Consider the following 24,003-nt stretch of genomic DNA (forward strand, 5'->3'; position numbering starts at 1 on the left):
TGACTACGGGGGAAATCTTGGTATAAAAAATAAATAATTTCATAACTGTATAAATTTGAAAAAATGTGATTAAAAGGCTAACTGGTTACAGTACATATATCCATTACATTTAGCATATTTCAAATATATATGAGTATATATAATTATTTTAATTATTTTATTCAGCAAGGATGCAATAAATAAAATTAAAAAAAAGTAGGAGTAAAGATTTTAACATTGTTAAAATCTGTTCTGAACATTCCATTCAATAAAGAATTCTAAACAAAATCATGTTTTCTATTTTGATAATAATAAATGTTTATTGAGCACCAAAGCAGCATATTATTAGAATGATTTCTAAAGGAGGAATGAAGAATCTTCTTTCAAAAACATTTCTTTTTTAAATCAAAACTTTTGAAAGATAGTATTGTCACATGTAAGATCAACATAATACTTGCAAAAAGCAGAAACAGCATCACTCTTAATATCTTTATTTCATTTTGTCACTCTTCAAGGGCATCAGTAGGACTGTTTGGTGTGTGTTGTTACCCACAATACGGGCAGAACATTCAGAGAGAACAAAACACTCGACAAGATCACTGGAGGGGACGGTGGCGGCTGGAGCTGCTTAACTAAATAAGTTGCAGGTTAGGTTGCAAGTCCATATAGGGGTGACATAAATAAACCACCATCCATTATCACTAAACCACCAATTTATGCCTAGTTTAATTGCATATTTGCAATTCCAAAAGCACTGCACCATACATTCATTTCCTATTCTAAATATATAAGTCTATCACAATATATCAGAGTAAATACATGTCAGGGTCTTGAACGCAGCCTGGTCGGTATAGAGAATCACACTTCAGTGCTATATTAGTTTTGCTACCTCACTGGATTCAAGCAAAGTTTTCTGCAGGGCCCCATCATTCCTGCAGGTCTTATTTTATGTGGTGTGAAAACCAGTCCAGAGTTACAACAGTATATGTGGAAAGAATACAACACTTCATGAGGACAAAAGTGACAGATCATGCCTTAATGTGCTAAAGTGAGGAGCTCTGCGGGTGAAAGAACAAGTCATGAGCATCAAGAGGCCAATGAAAGACAGGCAGAGATTTAGACCTAAACATGCACAAACAACACTTGTATGGTTAAGGCAGGTCGTTTTAAGAAGTCAGAACATGTGACAGGCAGGTATTTTATATTGTGCCACATTTTAACTCATTAAAGCCCAAACTGTTCACATAATAACTGCTTGTCAAAACTAAAATAGAGTATAAGTGATTCAAAATTCAAACATTTTGCCACAACACACAAAAAAAGAAAAATTGGTGGTTTCTGAAATTGTTTCCTTTAACAGTCATGATCATGCTGTGATATGTGGCAAAATAAAGGTTTTTGCTATACTTTGCCCTCACAGTGTATGTTCGGTTCTCCAGGATGAGGCTGTGCTGTTCTGCTGGCATGGATAGGCAAATATTTAATATCTTTTCATAATATTTCACAGAAAAAAACTAACATTCTTACACCAACACATACTGTATATTATTAACATGCCACAAAGCTAGATGCGCTGACAGCTCGTCGCTGGAGCAGGGTTGTGAGGTATTCTGGATGGAGAAACATCTTCTATGACATGTCAATGTTAAAATCACCTTTATACATCGTCACAATGGTAGATAAACTGAATGTGAGAACAGCTACAACAGATGGAAGATTTTGATGCTGTGGAACGACTTAGCGGGGGTCGTCTGGGGCTGCGATCTTCTCCAGACTAGGCTCCATGTCCCAGATCTCACGAGCGTACTGGGCGATGGTGCGGTCGCTGGAGAATTTGCCACAACCAGCAATGTTGTGGATGACCATCTTGGTCCATTCTTTAGTATTCTGTTTGAGAACGAGGAAAAGGAACACGTTTCGAGTCAGTCCCTGCACTGGTTTTCTGTTGTGTGTTAAAGCTCTTTAAAGCATTACATTAAATTAGAAGGGAATTATAGGACATGTTTTTAAATAAACTTGTGTTCTGTCACTGATGGAACAGTCATCTTGAATTGAAAGATCCAAAACTTGTTTTTTGGACAACTTTAGAGGCAATTTTCTCAATATTTAGATTTTTTTGCACCCTCAGATTCCAGATTTTCAAATAGTTGTATCTCAGCCAAATCCTATCCTAACAAACTATACATCAACGGAAAGCTTATTAATTCAGCTTTCAAAATGATGTCACATATAAACATTAAAATTAACAGTCTCCTTCAGGCAAAATGGACCAAAAATATTAATAACTCATTTTGTTCGCATACACTACCGATCAAAAGTTTGGGGTTTGTACATTTTTTTATGTTTCTGAAGAAAGTATGCTATGCTCACCTTTATTTAATCAAAAATACACTAAAACCGGTAATGTTACTACGTTATTACCATTTTAAAGGAACACTCCACTATTTTTGAAAATAGGCTTATTTTCCAACTCCCCTAGAATTAAACAGTTGAGTTTTACCGTTTTCGAATCCATTCAGCCGATCTCCGGGTCTGGCGGTAGCACTTTTAGCTGTAGCTTAGAATAGATCATTGAATCTGATTAGACCGTTAGCATCTTGCTCAAAAATGACCAAAGAGTTTCGATATTTTTCCTATTTAAAAAATAAGCCTATTTTCAAAAATAGTGGAGTGTTCCTTTAAATAACTGTTTTCTGTTCGAATATATTTTACAACGTAATTTGTCCGTGTGATGGCAAAGCTGAATTTTCAACAGCCTCCAGTCTTCAGCGTCACATGATCCTTCAGAAACCATTCTAATATGCTGATTTGGGACATGTATTATTATCAACTATTAAAACAGTGCTTCTTAAAGGGGTCATATGATGCTTTTTTAAAGATCATTATTTTGTGTATTTGGTGTAACAGAACTTCTTTCTTTGCGTGCACATTTGGGCAGCATTATGCTAATATTGCCACATAGTGAGATAGATATGTGGGGGCGTGTTAGAACGAGCCGTTTTAGGGGGGCGTGGCAGAGTCTTAACTTTGATAAAGAATATCTCTTTGGTTTTGAGACTTTAGTCTTTGCAACTTCAGGGATCTTATCTATGCACAATCAGCTTGTAACACTCCAAAGAGAAAGGAAAACTTGAAATCGCATCATATGACCCCTTTAATATTTTTGTTGAATTTGTGAGAAATTTTTTCAGAATGTTTTTAATAGATTTCGTTCAAAAACAACACATATTACGGACCCCAAACTTTTGTACAGATGTATTTTTGTCTAATAAAATGCGCTCTAGAATGAAAATGTCCTTCCTATTAAGTTTGTAGCAAATAAAAGTTTAGCCAGGCTGTGATTAAACTAAAGGCTTTTGGCTAGAAACTCTTCCTGAAATACGCTGAAACATTTCATGTTTTTTGTAATACATACCTTATACAGGGCGCTGACTTTCTCCTGACATTTAATGTAGTCTTCATAGTCAGCAAACACCTTGAACCTGCAATCACACCAGACAACCAAAATAACTAACAATTTATATGATCACTGTTAATCTGTGGCTATGTGAGAAATGGACAGAGATATCCAAAAAAGACATAGCACTTTTTTGGATTTTTTTGTTTGTTTGTTTTTGCTTTTCTTACCTGTCATGGTGCATCAGCATCTTAACAATGTCTTTAAACTGATCAGGTTCTCCAGGGCTGAAGAATCCTCCAGAGATCTGATCCATGACTTGCTTTAGTTCTGGAATGCGGTTATAATACTCCATGGCATCATATCTGGAAATAAACCAACTTCAACTAAGTCATTTGCAACGTTTCCTTCAGTGCAATAAAACTGAGAACATTTGAATTTTATTACTCTGTTTAAATAGATAAAGCTTTTTTTTTTTTTTTTTTTTTTAATAAATTTAAATAGATAAAGCTTTCATAAACATGAATAAATGAATGCGCTAAAACAAACAACTAAAATGCTATTCAGCAAATCGTTCATTGAAGCTTGCTGTCACCCTTTCTTATCCAGAGCTTCCACATCCTTCACTCTCATGCCGAAGATAAAGAGGTTCTCTTCTCCCGCCTCTTCTGCCATCTCCACGTTAGCCCCATCCATGGTGCCGATGGTCAGAGCTCCATTCAGCATGAACTTCATGTTGCCTGTTCCAGAAGCTTCTGTTCCTGCTGTGGAGATCTGCTCGGACAGGTCAGCTGCAGGGATGACTGAAAAAGAGAAAAAGAAGCAAGCAGAGCGAGTTATGTGAATTAATTAATAAGACAGGAAGCTGATCCAATGATAAAATCTGTCAGTAAGTTTGCATTCTACCTTTCTCAGCCAGTGTAACCCTGTAGTTCTCAAGGAAGATGACTTTCAGACGAACTCCCACCACACTATCATTATTTACCACTTCTCCAATTGCTGTGATAAGTTTGATGATCATCTTAGCTGTGTGATACCCAGGAGCGGCCTTGAAGATGCATGATTTAGCCAATTAGCATTCAAACTTGAGTAGAATAGAACAGATTGGTCAGTGAAGTGATCAGTCTAACCTTTCCTCCAATCATAATGGTCCTAGGAGTCCAGGCCTTGTTGGGCTCCTTCTTGATGCCTGATCACACAAAATAGTAAAGGTAAAGTAGACTATCTTTGGAAAGGAATAATAGCTTGCTGTTTAGTGCATACTGCACAGTACACACTGTATACTGCCTACTGAAATAAAAGTAGTATATGAAAAGTTATGAAATAAATGTTCCAAACTTTCCAGTAGCATACTAGATATGCATGACTTGGTTTCACCATTGAATGGGAAGCTTGTAAAGCTGGAAAAATATTTAGCTGTTTCAAGAGAAACCTGAATTATTATTGACTTACGGTTGTAGAGGGTGATGATGTGCAGACAGTTCAACAGCTGTCTTTTGTATTCATGGATCCTCTTCACTTGAACATCAAACATGGAGTGTGGGTTAATCTTCACCTTGTATTGTTCTTCTAGATGCATCGCAAATTTCATCTTACTCTCCTGAAAAAGACAAAGCAATATATCATGTGGTGGCAATCATGTTTATGTAGAATATGCACAACTCACTTTGACTGTGGGATATTTTTTGTCTCACCTGTTTGACTTTGGCAATGTCTCGAATGAAAGCATCATCATCCACAAACTTTAAGAGGTTCTTCATCTGGCTCAGGTCACGGATGTAGTCCTCTCCAATTCTCTAATGTTTAACACAAGACATTATGACTTAAATTTCACAGTGTTTCTCACACAAAGCTTTTGACTGGCTTGGACTAAAATCAACTACGGTTTAGGGATGGGCGGATCGATCCTTAAGTATCGATACTTTCGATACTGATGTTGTATTGAAAAGATCGATCCTCACATAAAAATATCGATTCTAAAGTGCATTTTTTAACCATTAATTTTATTAATTTATCAAGAAATTCGGTGCATAAAAAAGCTTCTAAGTATATTAGCGAATAATTGTGTTGGATAGAACCATTTCTCCTGCTCATCGGAACACACGCAAATGCTGAAAGACAGAACCAATCAATCACAGACAGCGTTCGCTGCTGACGCATGGCTCACAGTGCTTGGTCAAATAGGGCTGTGTTTCCCAAAAGCATCAGAAGCTTAAGTAGATCTATAGAAACCATTGCCACATTATTACATTAGCCTACATAACATTGTTACTATATATAAAATTAATTCTGAAAAATGCATCACGGTTTCCACACAAATATGAAGCAGCAATAATAATAAATGTTTCTTGAGCAGCAAATGATATTAGAATGATTTCTGAAGGATCATGTGACACTGAAGACTGGAGTAATGATGCTGAAAATTCAGCTTTGATCACAGATGCATTTTAAATTACATTTTAAAATATATTAAAATAGAAAACAGTTATTTTAATTGTTATATTTCACAATATTGCTGCTTTTACTGTTTTTTTTCAAATAAGTGCAGCCTTGGTGAGCATGAAACTTTAAAAAAAAATACAAAATCTTACTGACCCCAAACTTGTGTACATGTAATATTTATTTTAAATTGGCTAGTTTGTGCAAGTAAATTTATTTAAACTGGTTGTTAAAAGTTGTAAAAATGTTCTGTAATTGCTGTTAATAAATCTGTCAGAAAAAAATATGCTAAAGTTTCACCTTTAGGGGTACAACAGCCTGGCAGCCTTTTACAAAAATTAACCATGGTTTTATTACAGTAACCACAGTTTACCACAGTATTTGTACTAAAACGGCAGTAACCACAAATTTACCATGGTAATAATAATAATAATAATACATTTTAGTACTTGTGTAACACCATGTTTATTTCTCATGAGGTATCCTCAAAAGTTCACCTTTGTAATGTATCTACCCTTAAAGCATGCATACTTGTATGGTACTAATATGCTCACTTTTAGGGGTATAGTTGCACCTTTGAGGTTACTGCCCCAGTAAAGGGCTAAAATACAATTATAGTATATTTTATTTCTGACAGTGTAAACAAAAAAGGCCTATGAAATGTTAAAAAACATGGCTTTAAAATCTAATATTAAGTAAGTATAATTACTGATTATATTCTTTTAATAATTTAAAAGATCAGTTTAGTTTAGCGGTATCGGTATCGGTATCGATACTGGGCTTGAAAATATCGGTATCGGATTGAAAATAAAATTAGAGGTATCGCCCATCCCTACTATGGTTATTATACTTTGTGTATGTTTTCTCAGTAGTGCCCCCTACCTTTTCATACATGTACTGCTAACTTTTTTATCAGCAATGTTCTTTACCTCAGCGATAACCTCAGCCAGTCCTGGGTTACACATGACAAGCCAGCGACGAGGAGTGATACCATTGGTCTTGTTCTGAAACTTCTGTGGGTCCACATCATAGAAGTCCTTAAAACTGAACACAGAATCAACCCAACCAAATTAGATAGAGCTTTTTTTAACCAGGGCTAAACACTACATTAAATTATTGTAATGACAGACATATTATGTTGATATAAACAGTGGCCTTTAAAAGTATTTGGACATTTAAGATGCAAATATATGAATGTCATTGCTGTGGACAAATATGCTTATGTTGTCTTTCCTCAAAATAAATGCTCATATTCAAATGTTTGGGCTTTTTTTTTTTAATGATACTTTTGTTAGGCAAGGATTTATTAAACAGATCAAAGGTGACAGAAAAGACATTTTTAACTTTACAAAGTATTTCTATTTTCAGGCTGTCCACAAAAATATTAAGCAGCACAACCGTTTTCAACAATGATAATAATAAGAAATGTTTCTTGAGCACCAAATCAGCATATTAGAATGATTATGAGTAATGGCTGGCGAAAAATTTACTTTGTCATCACAGGAATAAATTCAATTTTAAAATAAATTAAAATAGAAAACATTAAATTGTAATAATATTTTACAGCATTTGTTTTTACTGAATTTTTCATCATATAAATGCAGCCTAGGTGAGAGACTTGAGAAACTTATTTTGGAGGCATTAAAAATCTTCCTGAACCCAAACTTTTAAAGAGTAGAATATATTTTTAAATGTGATTTAGGTGTCCAAATACTTTTTTGGGGCCACTGAGCTGTAATATAAACGCATTAAAAGACATACACAGTGTCCTTAATAATGTCTGAGTGGATTTGTGCCACGCCATTGACTGCGTGAGAGCCAACGATGCAGAGATGGGCCATGTTGATCTTCTTCTGTCCGTCCTCCTCAACAAGAGACATGCGTCTCAAACGATCATGATCACCAGGGTAGAGCGCAGAGATCCGCTAAGAAACCAGACAGAAGATGTAAGGTCAAAACAGAGCGTAACGGGCAAGAAAGTACATGGGAAGTTACTTTTCTTCATCTGCAATTTACTGGATGCTGAGTCATGTTGAGCAGAAGAGGTTGTTTATATAACCTCACTGCGCAGTTTACTCCTTATTTGGAGCGGACACAGTCCTACAGTCCTAATGCAGTTACTGATCTCCCAACCCCTTCAAAAAACATCAAATTTATTTTTTATCTACAAGTAAATTTCAAATGCAATGTGCCATGAAGAGAACATCTGTTCCCAGACCTCCAGGTGACGTCGGTTAATCTCGTAGATGATCTCTAGGTGACGGGGCAGGAGGTTTTGGAACAGGTCGACAGGCCAGCGTTCCAGAGCTTCTGGTAAGACAGTGTGGTTAGTATATGCGCAAGTACACACAGTGATGTCCCAAGCCTGAGAAGAAAGAGTATGACAGAAAGTCAAGTAGTGGCAGAGCGATGGAAAAACAGAAATTAGAAGAGGAGTACAACATTAGGCTATGTTCACACTTGGCATCTTTTTTGAAGCTGTCAGCATCTGTTTTACATTATAATCCTATGGAGTAAACCGTGTTTTCAAAAAAGTCCTGAGCGCTTTTTAAAACGCCACCGCCGGCGTCTTTTTCTGCAGCTCAGAGCGTCTTTTCAAGTTGAAAAGAATTCAACTTTTCTGAAAAAAAAAAAAACGCCCTACGTCAAGCGTCTTTTTGACAGCTGACCAATGACAAGCGAGTGTCTTTTCCATATTTCCATAACAACAAAAACAACATGAAAAATGGGAAAGATAGCCGGTAGATTAAGTCGTACTAGTTTCGGAGCACAAGGAGTTGTATTATATGAGCACAAAACTGTATCTAACTTAGTCTAAAATATGCCACAAACCGTGCATCATTCAACCGGAGCTCCTGGACTAAATTGTTGTAAGCACCATACTGTTTCCTTCCCCGTATAATGTTGCGCACCCACAAACATCATTGTGAACCGACATTCTCCTCCCCGATAACTTCAAAAGGCAACACAAGAGCCAACTTTTTACTCTTTCTCGACATTTCTTCAGCATATAGTGCTAGGCTACTTTTGTAGCTGTTGTTATAGCAACAAAAGACGCCCTCGGCTGCTATTTGTAACCAAAACGCTGCCAGCTTTTTATTTTACTAAAAAAGCGCTCTTGTCAACTTTTTCTTGTCAAAAAAGACACCAAGTGTGAACACGCCCTTATGGTGTTGGTCCACATGGGCAAAATTTAATGGACCCTTTTCACATTTCTGGGGTTCACAGAAGAGAAAGTCATAGCTGAGTAAACTTCTATAGTGGTGAAAGGAAACTACAAGAAGTATATTTTTTGCGTTCCCACAAGAGTAAAAAGTATCGAGAGGTTGATTATGGTAGTAAAAAGACCAAATATCAATTTTGTCGCCAATTAACTAGTTCTCTGAAATGTACCGTCAAGGTAAAACAATAAAAGGTACAGTATAGTGTTATAAATGTACATTAAATGTAAAAATTGAAAATATTAAATGCAGAAAAAAATTGATTAACAATGTTCACAACTGTTAAGATGTCATCACATTCAGTAAAAAGGCTCCATTCTAGAAATCAGCCAATTTAAATTTTATGTCCTTATATTACCCCTAATAATCAATTTAATAGTCCTATAGTTTGACTGCATATCTTTTTTTGAGCATGATAAACGAGAATTTTTCAGCTCACCGTGTCCCAGGACAGTTTCTCATCATCCATCAGTATTCTCATCAGTTCAGGGATGGCCATTGCAGGATGAGTGTCATTCAGTTGTATAGCAACCTGAACAAAACAGAAAAAGGAAGGACCTCTTTAACAGTTTTTAATGCATTAGGTTTTATTATTCAGTATTATTCATATGAATAAATCACACCAGATATGACACAAACTGTGTTGAATGTTCTCTACACTGTGTAACATGAAACAAAGAGCTCCCGGACTATCTTACCTTATCTGGCAGTGTGGTCAGATCCATGCGCACCACCTCAGTTGAGCCAAACTTGGAGGCTTTGAACCTGCGGATGATGTCCTGGAGAGTCGCAGCCACCACAAAATACCAAGTGTGAACACGCCCTTATGGTGTTGGTCCACATGGGCAAAATTTAATGGACCCTTTTCACATTTCTGGGGTTCACAGAAGAGAAAGTCATAGCTGAGTAAACTTCTATAGTGGTGAAAGGAAACTACAAGAAGTATATTTTTTGCGTTCCCACAAGAGTAAAAAGTATCGAGAGGTTGATTATGGTAGTAAAAAGACCAAATATCAATTTTGTCGCCAATTAACTAGTTCTCTGAAATGTACCGTCAAGGTAAAACAATAAAAGGTACAGTATAGTGTTATAAATGTACATTAAATGTAAAAATTGAAAATATTAAATGCAGAAAAAAATTGATTAACAATGTTCACAACTGTTAAGATGTCATCACATTCAGTAAAAAGGCTCCATTCTAGAAATCAGCCAATTTAAATTTTATGTCCTTATATTACCCCTAATAATCAATTTAATAGTCCTATAGTTTGACTGCATATCTTTTTTTGAGCATGATAAACGAGAATTTTTCAGCTCACCGTGTCCCAGGACAGTTTCTCATCATCCATCAGTATTCTCATCAGTTCAGGGATGGCCATTGCAGGATGAGTGTCATTCAGTTGTATAGCAACCTGAACAAAACAGAAAAAGGAAGGACCTCTTTAACAGTTTCTTTCCCCTCAAAGAACTGGCATATACAAACAGGAGGATCTGTCTACATTTAGGCTCCAAGAGTCATGAGTTTTGTTTCTTAATATGAATCACTTGAGTTGCACTCACATTGTCATTAGGGTAAAGCACACGGGAGATGTTCTCAGCGAGATTCTTGTCCAGAACGGCCTGGATGTAACCACCAACATTAACTGTTTAGGGAGAGAGAAAGATCCAAGGCTCAAAGATACAGTTCACACTTCCATTCAACAGTTTGGGGTCAATAAGGTTTCTTTTTTATATATAAATTACATTTACATTTGTGAACCTGGACCACAAAACCAGTCATAAGGGTCAATTTTTTTTTATTGAATTGGTTTGTTAGGATAGGACCATATTTGGCCGAGATACAACTATTTGAAAATCTGGAATCTGAGGGTGCAAAACAATCAAAATACTGAGAAAATCGCCTTTAAAGTTGTCCAAATGAAGTTCTTAGCAATGCATATTACTAATGAAAAATTAAGTTTTAAATCAATCATTTTGACCCATACAATGTATTGTATGGTACTGGTTTTGTACTGGTTTTGTGGTCCAGGGTCGCATTTATATGTAATACTAGATATTTACATAATGATAAATGAATGATAAGGCTTATAATGAAAGCTTATGATGAATAATAAGGCTTATAGGGCTGGTTAAAATGTCTTAGAAACATTCATTGATTGATTGAAGAGAACTCACAGTCTTTGAGGTGGAATTCACATGGAGCTTTGGCAGACCAGAGCCTCATAGTGTTAACAATGTTGTTTCTGTATCCTGGGACAGGTGTGTCATAGGGAAGGGCAAGGACGACCTGGTGAGGCAACAGGTAGATTTAATGGGAAGATGTACAGACACATATGTAAAAATGTCACAATCTGGGTCTTGCTTTGCATATTGGTTGTTCTGCTTTAGGCTGACCTTCCTGATGTACACTACCGTTCAAAACATTGGGGTCAGTAAGATTTTTTTTATATTTTTGAAAGAAGTCTCTTACACTCAACAAAAATCAATTGCTTCATTTATTTGGTCAAAAACACAGTAAAAACTATTATTATTAAAATATTGGTAAATATTACTACAATTTAAAATAACAGGTTTTTTAATGTAATTTATTCCAGTGATGCAACTCTGAATTTTCAGCAGACATTACTCCTGTCTTCAGTGTCACATGATCCTTCAGAAATCATTCTAATATGCTGATTTATTATCAATGTTGAAAACAGTATTTTTCTGGAAACATTCAACATTCACAGCCAATACAGCATCATCTTTTCTAGATGTTGGCCAAATGTAGGCTACTAAACAAAAGGGGAAAAAAACTATCAAAAGACATTAAAGTATTTTTAAGATATTTAAAAATGTTTGCTGCATTGTTAAAAAAACGCTACTTGTATAAGATTTTGAGAGTTAAAAAAAAACATAAGTAGCTTATAGGCTCACGTCGCATTTTATTAGCCCTATTACATTCAGAAATAATGTAGGCTAAAATGCGGTAGCTAAAGCAAAATGTTTACAAACATTATAAACACAGTTATTAGTTTCTCTCCACAACAAATCCTCTAAAGTTAAGGCTATGCGTTTAGGCTATAAAAACGTCAATCCAAAAACAAATTCATTTAAGGTGAAACTGATGCCTACCTCTCTCATTCAGCACGAATCCAAATGTTTCCATATTCGCGACGTATCTGGATGCTAAAATATTATTTATTATAGGCTAGGCTTTGTACATTCATCGACATCATCCTTTACATCAGCTATAACAGCACAGTGAGGCGGTGGTCACGCTGAACGCAACAGATTTTGTACAACGGAGCAGTGTAACTTTTTATTTGTTTCTTTAACTGTATTTTATTTTGATAATGAACAGGCTGCAATGTCGCAAAAATATGTTGTGTGTGCACGTGAGGTACCAGCGCAATGGTCATACCAACGCTGGTTGGTTATACAGATAGAAGCAAGACATTATTCAAAATTGTCAAGCTTTTGCAAAATAAATAAAACTAAAGCTTTTGCAAAATAAAGAAAACTACTTTCTGCTGTCTCGTTTTCCTTTCCAAGAACTTTGGAACGCGTCACAATGAACCGTACCTCAGCACATTTTTTCTTTCGTTTTGTTAATCTGTCAATGATTTAAGTGAAATATATTTTGTGTATATGCCTATATTCCTTTTTATGTAAGCCTATAGTTTTATTGTTTTCTCCGTTCACAGAAGCGCTGCAGTTGCGTGTGATCTGTTGAATCCTTCTCACACTATCCTCGGATAAACTCTAACACCGATGCATTGCCATTGCGACTTACCCATGATGAGTTCACAGCTGAGCGGGCATTTCACTTGTTGGCGTCAGCGTTACATTTGCATAGGCCGTACTACTGGAATTCGTGATTGGTTGACAGCAAATTTCAAATATTAAATGGAACGATAAAATAACGTTATTAACCAGTTAATGGCAATTTCAAATTTTCGATTCTTTTCGGAACTATAAAATTTGATTGTTTCTGGTTCTGTTCCTGTCAAAATTTTGTTTGTTTCCGGTTTTCGTTTTCGTTCCTTGAACCGGTTCAGAGCCCTGCCCCAAATATGAGTTTGTATTCCACAATGTGAATAATGGCATTTCCATTCCAATTAAACGTAGATACATGGTTGCTTTGCTCTCACCTGTGTGTCCACCCATTTCACTCCATCAGGGTGGTGTTCCACTCGACCATAGAAATGCACAGGGCGCATGTATTCAGGCCGGGCTTTTTCCCAAGGATTGCCATAACGCAGCCAATCATCCGCTTCCTCCGCCTGTCAGATGATGTCAATCATTTACTAAGACCCAAATGCAACAAGAGAGGTGAAATACATTTCACTGAGATATTGTTGCAAGTGTGCTTTACCTGCCAGCCATTCACGATTTTCTGATTAAAGATTCCAAACTCATAGCGGATTCCATATCCATACGCTGCCAGGCCCAAGGTTGCCATGGAGTCCAGGAAGCAAGCTGCAGAAAAAGAGAAATTAAGCTCTCTATTACAACAAGCCCTCTATTAATCTCACAATCAGCACATTTAAAGAGACTAAGTTCACCTGCCAGTCGACCAAGGCCTCCGTTGCCCAGGCCAGCATCCTCCTCCATGTCCTGCAGCTCCTCCATATCCAGACCCAGCTGAGAAGAAACAGAATATGAGAGCAAGAGGGACCAAAGAAGGTATGTAACCTCTGAGAACACAAAACATGCTTTGTTGCCTGGTTTCATCTTTCATCAAACACATATTTGTAGGCATTCTCAGCATAGCAGTGCATATCTAGAATGATTTGTCTTTCATTTCTTAGTTAGAATTAAAGAACCAGGGGCAACTGATCTAAGATTAGCAAGTATTACAATGCATAAAGCTCTAGATCTCAACCATAAGCTCTTTATTTATAGCTCCTTATTTATTATTATGCTATCACTGGTTATGATGATGACTGAAAATGACCTCTTTCTTTATACAAAATTTTATTTTTAAAGGTTAAAGCACTGAGATGAATGGACTACTAACTGATAATGTCCCCCATGTATTATAGATCTCCTCTATTTGAACAAATGAATAGTCCCACACCAAACACACACACCACTGGCTGAGCCAATGTTGTTATGTAGAACACAGTAGGACAGGGGTGTCCAAACCTGCATCCTGCAGAGTTTAGCTCCAACCATAATTAAACACACCTGAACCAGTTAATCCAGATCTTCAGACTCACTGGAAACTTCCAGGCAAGTGTGTTGGAGCTGGTTAGAGCTAAACTCTAGGACGTTGGCAGGAACCGGAACAGGTTTAGACACCCCTGCAGTAGGACCATTCACCAGATTGCAATTGTTTTTTGCGCCACTAGGGGTGCAGAAATTTCACACTTCAATTCATTCACATTTACTTCCTTGCAGAGTACTGCAAGGCTGACATATTCCTATAGGCCATAACTCAAAAACAAGTTAGAATTTTAACACTTGCGGTTCCATCATCCTAAATGCAATGGGTTTTTTGAATGGGTTTGTGGTTTGCTTGAAATATTTGTAAATATGTCCTCACCTGATAGATGGCCTCGTCACAGGCATTCTCCAAAGCTAAGTTTACCATGGTGTTTTGAAGAGTCCGTCCAATGTAGAATTCCAGAGAGAGATAGTACACACGCTAAAGGTGAGACAAACAAGGAGAAATGTGAAAAAAATAAAGAATACAATTTTAAAAAGAGCATTTTTTTTATTTAAAAAAAATGTTTTTAAATATTTAACGGCAACAGCTGAGAGCCATTTCGAGCAACAGTGAAGTAAGAGCCATAAAAGCCCCTGCTGCTGAGCAGACTAGCCTATCTAATGACAAGCATTATTGTGACAAGTGCACAACACAAGCCTAATCTGTAATGGACGTCTGAGACCTCACTGACCGCCACTGTAAAACATTCAATCATTGAAGGCTGCACAATGACAACTATCATGGAGGATTTGCTAGTGCACAAAACTAGTTTGTAATATTTAGTCTCTTGTCTATAAATGATAACAAAGTTTAGGACAGAAGAATGTTTGTGCTGTGTCTCTGACACATTGCTCATGTAAGAATAGCAGCATTAGCTGTCAGCATTTAAGGTTGAACAGCCTGCCAGGATGCCAGACAAATTCCAAATACACAGAAACAATATCCTACCCTTCAATTATTTTTAAGACTGCACGTGTTTTAGCTCTTTATTTTAGAATGAAAAAAAAATAGAAAACAGAATTGTACATTTCCTGTAGGAATTACAAGTACTTACAAAGTAGGTAAACTCAAGTTTTAGGATTATTTTTGCCTTTCCTTTTTAAAATAGTTTTTTAAATAGTATTTTTGGATTTATATGGAAAAAATAATATCTGCAGTTAACATTATTTAAAATTTAAGTTGATAATGGGGCCTATAATTATGATGTAATATGTCAAGGATGTAAACTAGCTTCCTTGTGACAACTGCAGACCTTCTCTTTCCGGTTTTAGGACTGAACCAATCACAATTCTGTATGCAAATAAACACAAGAAACCCAATCACAACAAACATGCAGAAATTATGATGACATTATGATGACAGCAACATATTCAATCAATTGAAGATTTTTAAACTTAAATCTAAACGTGTAACGTTTATAAAAATAAAAACCGCATCAAATGCTGAAATTATGTAGAAAACATGTTTTCGCTGTTGTTGTTTTTGTTGTGTGTGTGTGTGTTTTGTAAATTCAACGGTTCAGTGCAGTACTTTGATTGATGTTTCCAGTTGGACATAAGAGAAAGCTATTGGGTCTACTTGTTTTAACATATACCAAGAGCATATAGGCCTATTAATATTTGTATCGAACTCGCACCGTCAACAATGATAAAATTAACAATTTGACCTGTTGATACAGTTGTCAAGGGCACACTCTTTCCATACATTCGTGTGATTTGATCTGCAGGACATTGAATGCAGTCGCTACTGACATCAGTCATGAAAGCTTATGCAATTGTTGAAAAAAGGCATTGCCATCTGCCGAACCATTAATGCATTAAGCGGCATTTCCTGATGCAATATAAATACAACAGTATTACACTTGCAAGAAAGATAAAAATGTTGTGTTTTTTTGTATTTTGCAGAGTTGCGGCTCTAGCCTCTACTGCGCAACATTATGTCGCCAGTTGTGTGATTTGAGCCTCCTCCCGTCTGTCGGTGGTGTACGTGCGACCCCGGACTGAAGGGTGAAACTGCGGCATTTGAGTTTCTTACTTTAGGGTCTTTCTCGTAATAATGCTGCTGCGTCCGGATCCATCTTCCCACCAAATGGTCGCGAACGGTGTGCGCCAGGGCGAAGTAGTAGTCGCGCTTCGTTGCAACATTACGGTCCTTAACCAAAGTGAAGTGCAGATGGCGATTAAAATTGGTCTTGAGTTCTGCGACGTTTTCAACCCCGGCGAGACCTCGCACGGAAATTTGCTTCCTCTTCTCTTGGTCCGTCAGTGGCTTGGACATCTTGTAGATTGTTATATAATAGGAGGTTTGGCGCACCAGGGACACAGTGTACGTGATGCCTCCTGCGTGTGCGCGTCACTGTGATCTCCAGCAGATGCTTCAGGGTCAAGCGTGCTCATTGGCGCTCACACTCCCTCTATATATACATGGCTACTATATATGTACAGGCTGGGCGGGTCATAATTCATTAAACACTGGTTAGTATTGGTTAAATTGATCAGTTGGGGTCACATAAGCCAATTGCGCGACTGCTTACACAAAAGAATGCATAAAAAATTATACAGAATGTTGATCACTCTGAAGGTCACTGAATAATTCGCGCACTGTTAACTGAGATTACAGTAGCAAGAAAAATGTGATAAATTTGAGGGTACCAGTATCACGTGGCGCACTCACAAAACGTTAAAAACCCATTTAAAGGCTCTAGCACAGTTGCACTAAAAAAAAAATCGAATATCGTGAAAAAGTTATTTTTTTGTAACTTATTCAAAAAGGGAAACTTTCATATATTCTAGATTCATTACATGTAAAGTAAAACATTTCAAACGTTTTTTTTGTTTGTTTTAATTTTGATGGTTAGGGCTTATACAGCTCATGAAAATTAAAAATCCAGTAACTCAAAATATTAGAATATTTCCTAAGATCAATAATAAAAAAAAAGGATTTGCAAAACAGAAAAGTTCAAATTCTTTAAAGAGTTCATTTATGCACTCAATACTTGGTTGGGGCTCCTTTAGCACAAATGACAGCATCAGTGAGGTGTGGCTTGAAGCGATCTGCCTGTGGCACTGCTGAGGCACTATTGAGCCTTCAGCTCGTCTGTATTGTTGGATCGACTGTTTCTCATCTTTCTTTTGAAAATATCCCATAGATTCCATGGGGTTCAGGTCAGGCATGTTGGCTGGCCAATCAAGCACAGTAATATCATGGTCAGCAAACCAAGTGGTTTTGGCACTGTGGGCAGGTGCTAAGTACTGCTGGAAAAGGAAATCAGCATCTCCATAAAGCTTGTCAGCAGATGGAAGCATAAAGTGCTCCAAAATCTCCTGGTAGACGGCTGCATTGACTTTGGACTTGATAAAACACAATGGACCAACACCAGCAGACGTCACGGCACCCCAAATCATCACTGACTTCGGAAACTTCACACTGGACTTCAAGCAGCTTGGATTCTGTGCCTCTCCAGTCTTCCTCCAGACTCCAGACCTTGATTTCCAAATGAAATGCAAAATGTACGTTTATCTGAAAACAGGACTTTGGACCACTGAGCAACAGTCCAGTTTTTTCTCCTTAGCCCAGATAAGATGCTTCTGACATTGTTTCTGTTTCAGAAGTGGCTTGGTAGTCCTTTTCCTGAAGATGTCTGAGCGTGGTGACTCTTGATGCACTGACTCCAGCTTCAGTCCACTCCTTGTGAAGCTCTCCCAAGTGTTTGAATCAGCTTTGCTTGACAGTATTCTCAAGCTTGCAGTCATTCCTGTTGCTTGTGCACCATTTCCTACTCAATTTCTTCCTTCCAGTCAACTTTGCATTTAATATGCTTTGATACAGCACTCTGTGAACAGCCACCCCTTTCAGTGACGTATGACGCGTGGAACGAGCGGTTCTTCCTTTTGAATAAAGTGTTGTATTATAAATGCATGTCCTGTCATTATAAAACTCTCCTTTCACTCGGCAACTATGAAGTGGAGCAGGACAACCTCCCACCAGTCCTTGTTTTGGATTCTCATCCACAGGCAACCCGTTTTGGGAAATTTTTACTATGTGATAAATATGAGCAGCACGGCACAGCAGTTTATATGTATATTTATCCATAAATTAATAAATATTAATTCTGCTGTTAAAAACATAAACCGTGTAGGAGAGTGGTTATGTGCAAACAGTGAGAAACTCTGTGCAGTGTGCGCATGTCAAAAAAAATCAATTCCGATTTGAAGCTTGTGACATATAAACGCACATCAAACCAATCACTTTCTCTAGCGTTCATGTAAACACTACATTCAGATTCATCAATCGGAATGAATTCAGTCCGATTGAACCAAAAATTGTGCATGTAAACATAGCCAATGATTGTCTTCTGGACCATTGCCAAGTCAGCAGTCTTCCCCATTATTGTGGTTTCAAAGAACAAGAAATAACCAGGAATTTATACTGTAGGGATGGTCATTTAATGAAATTCAATGGTCATTTAATTGAGACACTGGATTTTTAATTTTCATGAGCTGTAAGCTTTAATCATCAAAATTAAAACAAAAAACAATTTTGAAATTTTTTACTTTACATGTAATGAATCTAGAATATATTAAAGTTTCACTTTTTGAAATAAGTTACAAAAAAGAACTTTTTCCACGATATTCTAATTTTTGGAGATGCACCTGTATATGCATTACAACGCAGAATTTGAGCATTTTGAATAAATTTGAACAGCAATAAACTTTTTTTATTTGATGTCAATGTCCAATTTGACGTCAATGTCCATCAAAAACCAAATTACTAGCTTACAATGTTCCCAGAAGAACCTTCTATGAGCTACCACAGGGCTGTCCAAACTCGGTCCTGGAGGGCCGGTGTCCTGCAGAGTTTAGCTCCAACTTGCCTCAACAAGTTAGCTGATTAGCTGGTTCACGTGTGTTTAATTAGGGTTGGAGCTAAACTCTGCAGGACACCGGCCCTCCAGGACCGAGTTTGGACAGCCCTGAGCTACCATGTAACTTGAGGTTCTTGTTATTGTGGCCTCATATTAGCTTGTTCAGCTGCAATACACATTCTCAGACTGTACTTTTATCTTATATACTCTGTGCAGAACAGGAATATCAATTTTGTCAAAGTAAATCGGAGCAACAGCCACTTCATATTAAGTTAAAGCACCCATTCTTTTTTTGCAGCATGACAACAAACTTGTGTTTTTAAACACTAGGTGTTAAGCACAAAGAAAACACCACATATACAACTAGTAAAAACCAAGGCAACTACCTGGGAAAAAGAAAGATGGGGAAGAAGACCGCAAACATTCTTGCTGTGGTGACCAGGGAAACAGGCTCTAAATCCAGAAGAGAATAGTGAAAACTGCATACATAACTTAATCTTTGAATCAAAAACAAAATTGCTTCCATTTGAAAGGTTTAACAGCATCTTTTGGAAGGGAAAAACCCTCACCATCAACCAGTGAATCTGAGTTAAGACTTGATGCTGGTATAACAAATGTGAGAGATGACAATTCAACACCATGCCAACTTTTATTTAGTTGAATGCTTCATTACAAAAATATTGAAATACATTTGGTGGAAGGCAATTAATGAAAAGTTCTTTTAAATAAAAACAATTTTGGGATGGATGGGATACAAGGTGAGCACAAATTATACTGACCACCTAATAGTGTAAGCCAATCATCTACAACATCTTGAAGACATAAATGTCTTTTTGTACTATGCAGCAACAAATGCACAGCTAGTTAAGAGTGTAAATGGTTGTTTATACACCTGTTGGAATGTTGCTAACTGAATCTTAAGCAGAAGTCACCTTTACTCACTGGAGAGGGTTCAAAAAAAAAAAAAAAACACACATTCCCTCCACATCAACATTTTGAACAAATATTCAACCAACAGATCAAATACTACAGTTAAAAATCATTACAATTGAAGCAAATTTACAAATTAACCACGATCTCAGTCTCTCTCACTAGCTCGATTTCTGTGTCCAAGCATGGGAAACAAATCTGAACCGAGGCCAATCAAAAGAAAAATAAACCTTTAGCAACTAATCACATCAAGCTGTTAAATGAACAGAACTAGGTACAGTTCTGTGATGTATATTTTAGGCATTACTGCATGGTCACAGGGCCATAGAGACTAAACGGAGCCTTTAACTCTGGGGCGGAGGCGGTGGAGGCGCAGGGGGCATCCCATAAGGTGGCATTCCGGGAATCCCCATCATGGTCACAAAGTTAGGGTCCATGGGTGGGGGTGGGGGAGGAGGTGCGTACATCATGCCTGCTGAGCCAGGTGGAGGGGGCGGTGGAGGAGGTGGTGCACCAGGAGGAAGTGGGGGTTGGACCCCAGGTGGAGGCGGCACCATAGAGGGGGTGCCCATGGGCAGAGGGGGCTGAGTGGCTGAGGTGGCCGTCTGCTGAGGCTGTTGCCAGGGTGGCAGATTTCCAGTGGCAGGGGTGGATGTGGTGGTTGTATCTGGAAAAACAAAAAAACAAGTCAGTCTGAGGCAAAGGAAACCCTTTAAATGGCATCAACTGTGTACTACTGTAATACACTTACTCTGTTGCCAAGGCAGTGGAGCGCTGGTTGCCATGCTGCTGGTGGGTGGTGGGGGAGGGGCCTGCTGTTGCCATGGTGGCAGAGGTCCTGAGGGTGGAGGTGGTGGTTGGTTGTTGGGGGGAGGTGGAGGCGGGGGCATCATACCCATGGGTGGCGGCAATAAACCTGATCACCAGACAAGGGAAGGAAACAGTTTTAGCTTTCTGGAACACTGAGTATCCAAGTATGACAGCATTGCATATTTTAATATTCCAAAATAAAAATGCAAGTCTGGATTTTTATGGGAAATGTTCCCAATATAAATGGAAGAAAATATCAAGTTATGTACCTCTATCCTTCCAGAGATGTTATTTGCTCCATTAAGAAGAAATTATAGAACTGAAATCCTGAACATCACCGGTTGTACTCACCCATGGGGTGTCCGGGTGGTGCTGGGCCTTGGCTCATTGGAGGAGGTGGCGGCTGCATCCAGGGTGGAGGCATTCCATTGGGGTTTGGCGGCATAGGAGGGCCACCCATGCTTGGCATTGGTGGAGGGAAGTTGTGAGGGCCACCAGGACCCTGGTGCATGCCATGGAAATTCCTGTTATCAGTAGGGCCTGAATTCATCCAAGGAGGACGATTCTGAAAGGTGTTTGAGAGAGGTTGAGATCTTGGGTTTCTCTTTTTCAAACGCTAGGAAAGCTTTTATTCAAGTAAGGATGCATTAATCAATTAACAGTTAAGACGTGTACACTTCAAATAAAATCTGCTCCTTTGAACATTCCATGCAAACAATCCTGAAAAACGCATCACGGTTTTCATCATCATCGCATTTCATCGCATCATGCAAAAAAAATGTGACACTAAAGACTGGCTGCTGAAAATTCAGCTTTGCTATCATGTGAATAAATTATATAAAAAAAGTTAAATTGAGTTAAATTGTAATGACACTGCACAATATTGCAGTTTTAACTGCATTTTTAATCAAATAAACATAGCCTTGGTGAGCATGAGACATTTTTCAAAAACATTAAAAAAAAAAAAAAATTTTTCCCAACTCAAAATATCTGACCGGTAGTGCATGTGTGCACATTATGAAGAAACTGGCCTCCAATAAGGAAAAATGGATGTCTTTGGGCTTACTGGTGGTGGCTGGTTATTGTTGTGTCCTGCAGGACGAGGTCCACTAGGGGGAGGATTGCTGTGGCCCCCACTGGAGGCAGGGATTGGAGCCTCTCCTAGCTCTGCCATGAGAGACAAGTACTCTTTATCCATACGGGCCTTATCCTGAGCAGACTGGGGTGGTTCACCAGGTCGTTGTGCAAAGGAACTGAGGAGCAGAGAAATACCATTAAACTTACTGTGCTAAACTTTATTTGACAATAACCAGAAGGTGGTAAACTACTTGGTAGGGGAAAAAAATGTCACTGCTGATCACTGGTGGCTGGGGTTACCTGGTAAACTTGCAGTCCGATGAGATGTGACCTGCTCCACCACACTTTGTACAGACAGTTGTGTTTGTGATGCTGCGAGGCTCGGTGCTCTGCCATGGGCGTAAGATTCTGAGGGGGAAAAAATGTACACATTGATAAGTATCAAACATCTTTAACATTTACTAGCCTGCTGCTCAACAAATCTGCATCTAGTCTCTCACCTGTTATCATCTTCTCTCAGAGTGCCATTGAGTCGTGCCAGCTCCCTTAGCTGCATCTTTCTCAGGTCGTTCTGGTCTTCAGGGGTCTCAATGCCCTGCTTGAGGATATTACGAATCTGTGAACAAAAAGAAAGCACTTAAGAGGCAATATAATGTTTCTTGAGTCTGACAGATATTCATTTTCATTAAATGGATTTCTGATGCAAGTATTAATTCTGAAAACCTATTTTGACTTCCAAGTACAAGAATGTCTGAAATGGACTCACCTGCTCTACAGCTTTCTTGACATTCTCCATGGTGTTAGCAGTGACCAGTGCATGAAGAGGTTCATCTTCTCCTGGAAGCATCTGTCCATCCTTACGGCCCACCTTTCCCTCCTTTACTGAGCCTTTACCACGAATCATGATCTTAGCACAGCACTCCTTCTCAATGTTTTTCAGAGTGTTTCCACTAGGGAAAAAAACAATAGACCAAAGAGAAGTTACTTTGACGCAGAGACTCAAATTGGCCAAAAGATAATAATAAATTGAGAGCTCAATCTTGCAACTCACCGTGGCCCAATCAAAAGCCCAACAAAGTTGATCTCTGGATACTCATCCTGAGGAATCATTACCTTGTCACTGACCCGAGTGGCTGGTGGTCTGAGAAAGAAGAAAAACAAATAAACATTTTACAAGTAAATATCTGATGCCACAACCAGAGAGAAGGTAAAAAGCAAAGAGAGTTCATTTGTAGAAGACATACTTGTAGTCAGCAGGGGGTTTGAATTCAGGGTTCAGTCCCACCATCTCTGTAATGAGAGAATGCCTCTCTTCCTCCAGTTTCTTACGTGTCCGATATTCACGTGTATTAAGCCTCTTCCCCTCACTGTTGTAGATGGGCTCAGGAGATGGAGATCTGTGAAAAAGAATGAACAACAGAAAGATGCAGCACAAAGTCAAAATTTTAAAGCAGTACTTACACCCTCAACAGTTTAACATTCAATTGCTTGCCTACTCTTGACTGGCATTGTTTTGACTTGTTCTGTGGTCATTTAAAAAGTGCATGGGGTGCCCCAGAGTGCTCACGTTCTAATGGGAAAGACGAGAAAGGGGGGGCTCACTACGAAAACGTATTATACTGAATCATTGAAAAAAAGCAGAAAACACTCTAGATCAAAAAGCTTGAAGCTCAGAATAAGAACATCGGCAGCTTCTAAAAATAACTTCAAAACTTGGCGCCAAAGAGTCCACTGAATTTTCAAACGTTAATAAAATGGGTCTTTATAGTCTCAATATTATGTGGGAGATGGAAAAACAGGACCAATATCTGAGACAAACGGGGCAACCAACACACTTGAAAAGCATCTGTTCTTGAATTCTGATCTAAACCTTCACACGTTCTCAGAGAGCACTCCAACTGTTACCTTCCCCTTGGACGGTGCTGAAAACCTGTTAACCTGCACAATGAGGCTCTGTGCTTGAAAAAAGTTACGAGAGGGGGAATTTGGGTTAGAGAAATAAATTTGGATTAAATATTAACCTTCAACAGCTCTCAAACAAGACAGCCACACAAGCGTGACAAGTTCATGAGAGGCAACCCGAAGAGGAGAA

General features: G+C 38.1%; 2 protein-coding genes across 4 annotated transcripts in view; both read right to left on the reverse strand.

Annotated features, from left to right (window-relative positions):
• Positions 1 to 715: 715 nt before the first annotated feature.
• LOC107691963 (glycogen phosphorylase, muscle form-like) lies at positions 716 to 16,630 on the reverse strand. The gene is made up of 21 exons (XM_016490828.1): positions 16,265 to 16,630; positions 14,567 to 14,668; positions 13,584 to 13,662; positions 13,394 to 13,497; positions 13,170 to 13,301; positions 11,212 to 11,323; positions 10,597 to 10,679; positions 10,485 to 10,504; positions 9,735 to 9,858; positions 9,476 to 9,568; positions 8,034 to 8,180; positions 7,577 to 7,740; positions 6,745 to 6,859; positions 5,071 to 5,172; positions 4,829 to 4,976; positions 4,507 to 4,565; positions 4,283 to 4,424; positions 3,972 to 4,179; positions 3,607 to 3,741; positions 3,395 to 3,461; positions 716 to 1,866 (listed from the first exon to the last, which is right to left on the reverse strand). The coding sequence occupies exons 1-21, from the start codon at positions 16,505 to 16,507 to the stop codon at positions 1,717 to 1,719; spliced, it is 2,529 nt and encodes an 842-aa protein (XP_016346314.1). The 5' UTR covers positions 16,508 to 16,630; the 3' UTR covers positions 716 to 1,716.
• A 3,101-nt stretch (positions 16,631 to 19,731) lies between these two features.
• The window catches only part of sf1 (splicing factor 1), a 10,599-nt gene continuing 6,327 nt past the window's right edge, over positions 19,732 to 24,003 (reverse strand). For all 3 annotated transcript variants that reach the window (XM_016490831.1, XM_016490830.1, XM_016490829.1), the window contains 9 exons: positions 23,156 to 23,308; positions 22,963 to 23,052; positions 22,678 to 22,861; positions 22,412 to 22,527; positions 22,212 to 22,319; positions 21,901 to 22,087; positions 21,186 to 21,399; positions 20,776 to 20,940; positions 19,732 to 20,691 (listed from right to left, as the gene is read on the reverse strand). In XM_016490831.1, coding sequence (XP_016346317.1) covers positions 20,369 to 20,691; positions 20,776 to 20,940; positions 21,186 to 21,399; positions 21,901 to 22,087; positions 22,212 to 22,319; positions 22,412 to 22,527; positions 22,678 to 22,861; positions 22,963 to 23,052; positions 23,156 to 23,308 — 1,540 coding nt within the window. In that variant the 3' untranslated portion in view covers positions 19,732 to 20,368. The remainder of the gene's footprint in view (positions 20,692 to 20,775; positions 20,941 to 21,185; positions 21,400 to 21,900; positions 22,088 to 22,211; positions 22,320 to 22,411; positions 22,528 to 22,677; positions 22,862 to 22,962; positions 23,053 to 23,155; positions 23,309 to 24,003) is intronic.

Source organism: Sinocyclocheilus anshuiensis, unplaced genomic scaffold, assembly GCF_001515605.1.
Source record: "Sinocyclocheilus anshuiensis isolate Anshui unplaced genomic scaffold, SAMN03320099.WGS_v1.1 scaffold426, whole genome shotgun sequence".
In the NCBI taxonomy this organism is placed as follows: domain Eukaryota; kingdom Metazoa; phylum Chordata; class Actinopteri; order Cypriniformes; family Cyprinidae; genus Sinocyclocheilus; species Sinocyclocheilus anshuiensis.

What these genes read in the sequence shown, in the direction of transcription:
- LOC107691963 (XM_016490828.1), bottom strand. Translation starts at nt 16,507, where the DNA reads ATGTCCAAGCCACTGACGGACCAAGAGAAGAGGAAGCAAATTTCCGTG. An exon ending in GACATTATTAAGGACACTGT is followed by an intron (nt 6,860 to 7,576) that starts GTATGTCTTTTA and finishes TTCTGTGTTCAG; the next exon opens with TTTTAAGGACTTCTATGATG. An exon ending in TGGCTGAGGTTATCGCTGAG is followed by an intron (nt 5,173 to 6,744) that starts GTAAAGAACATT and finishes GTTAAACATTAG; the next exon opens with AGAATTGGAGAGGACTACAT.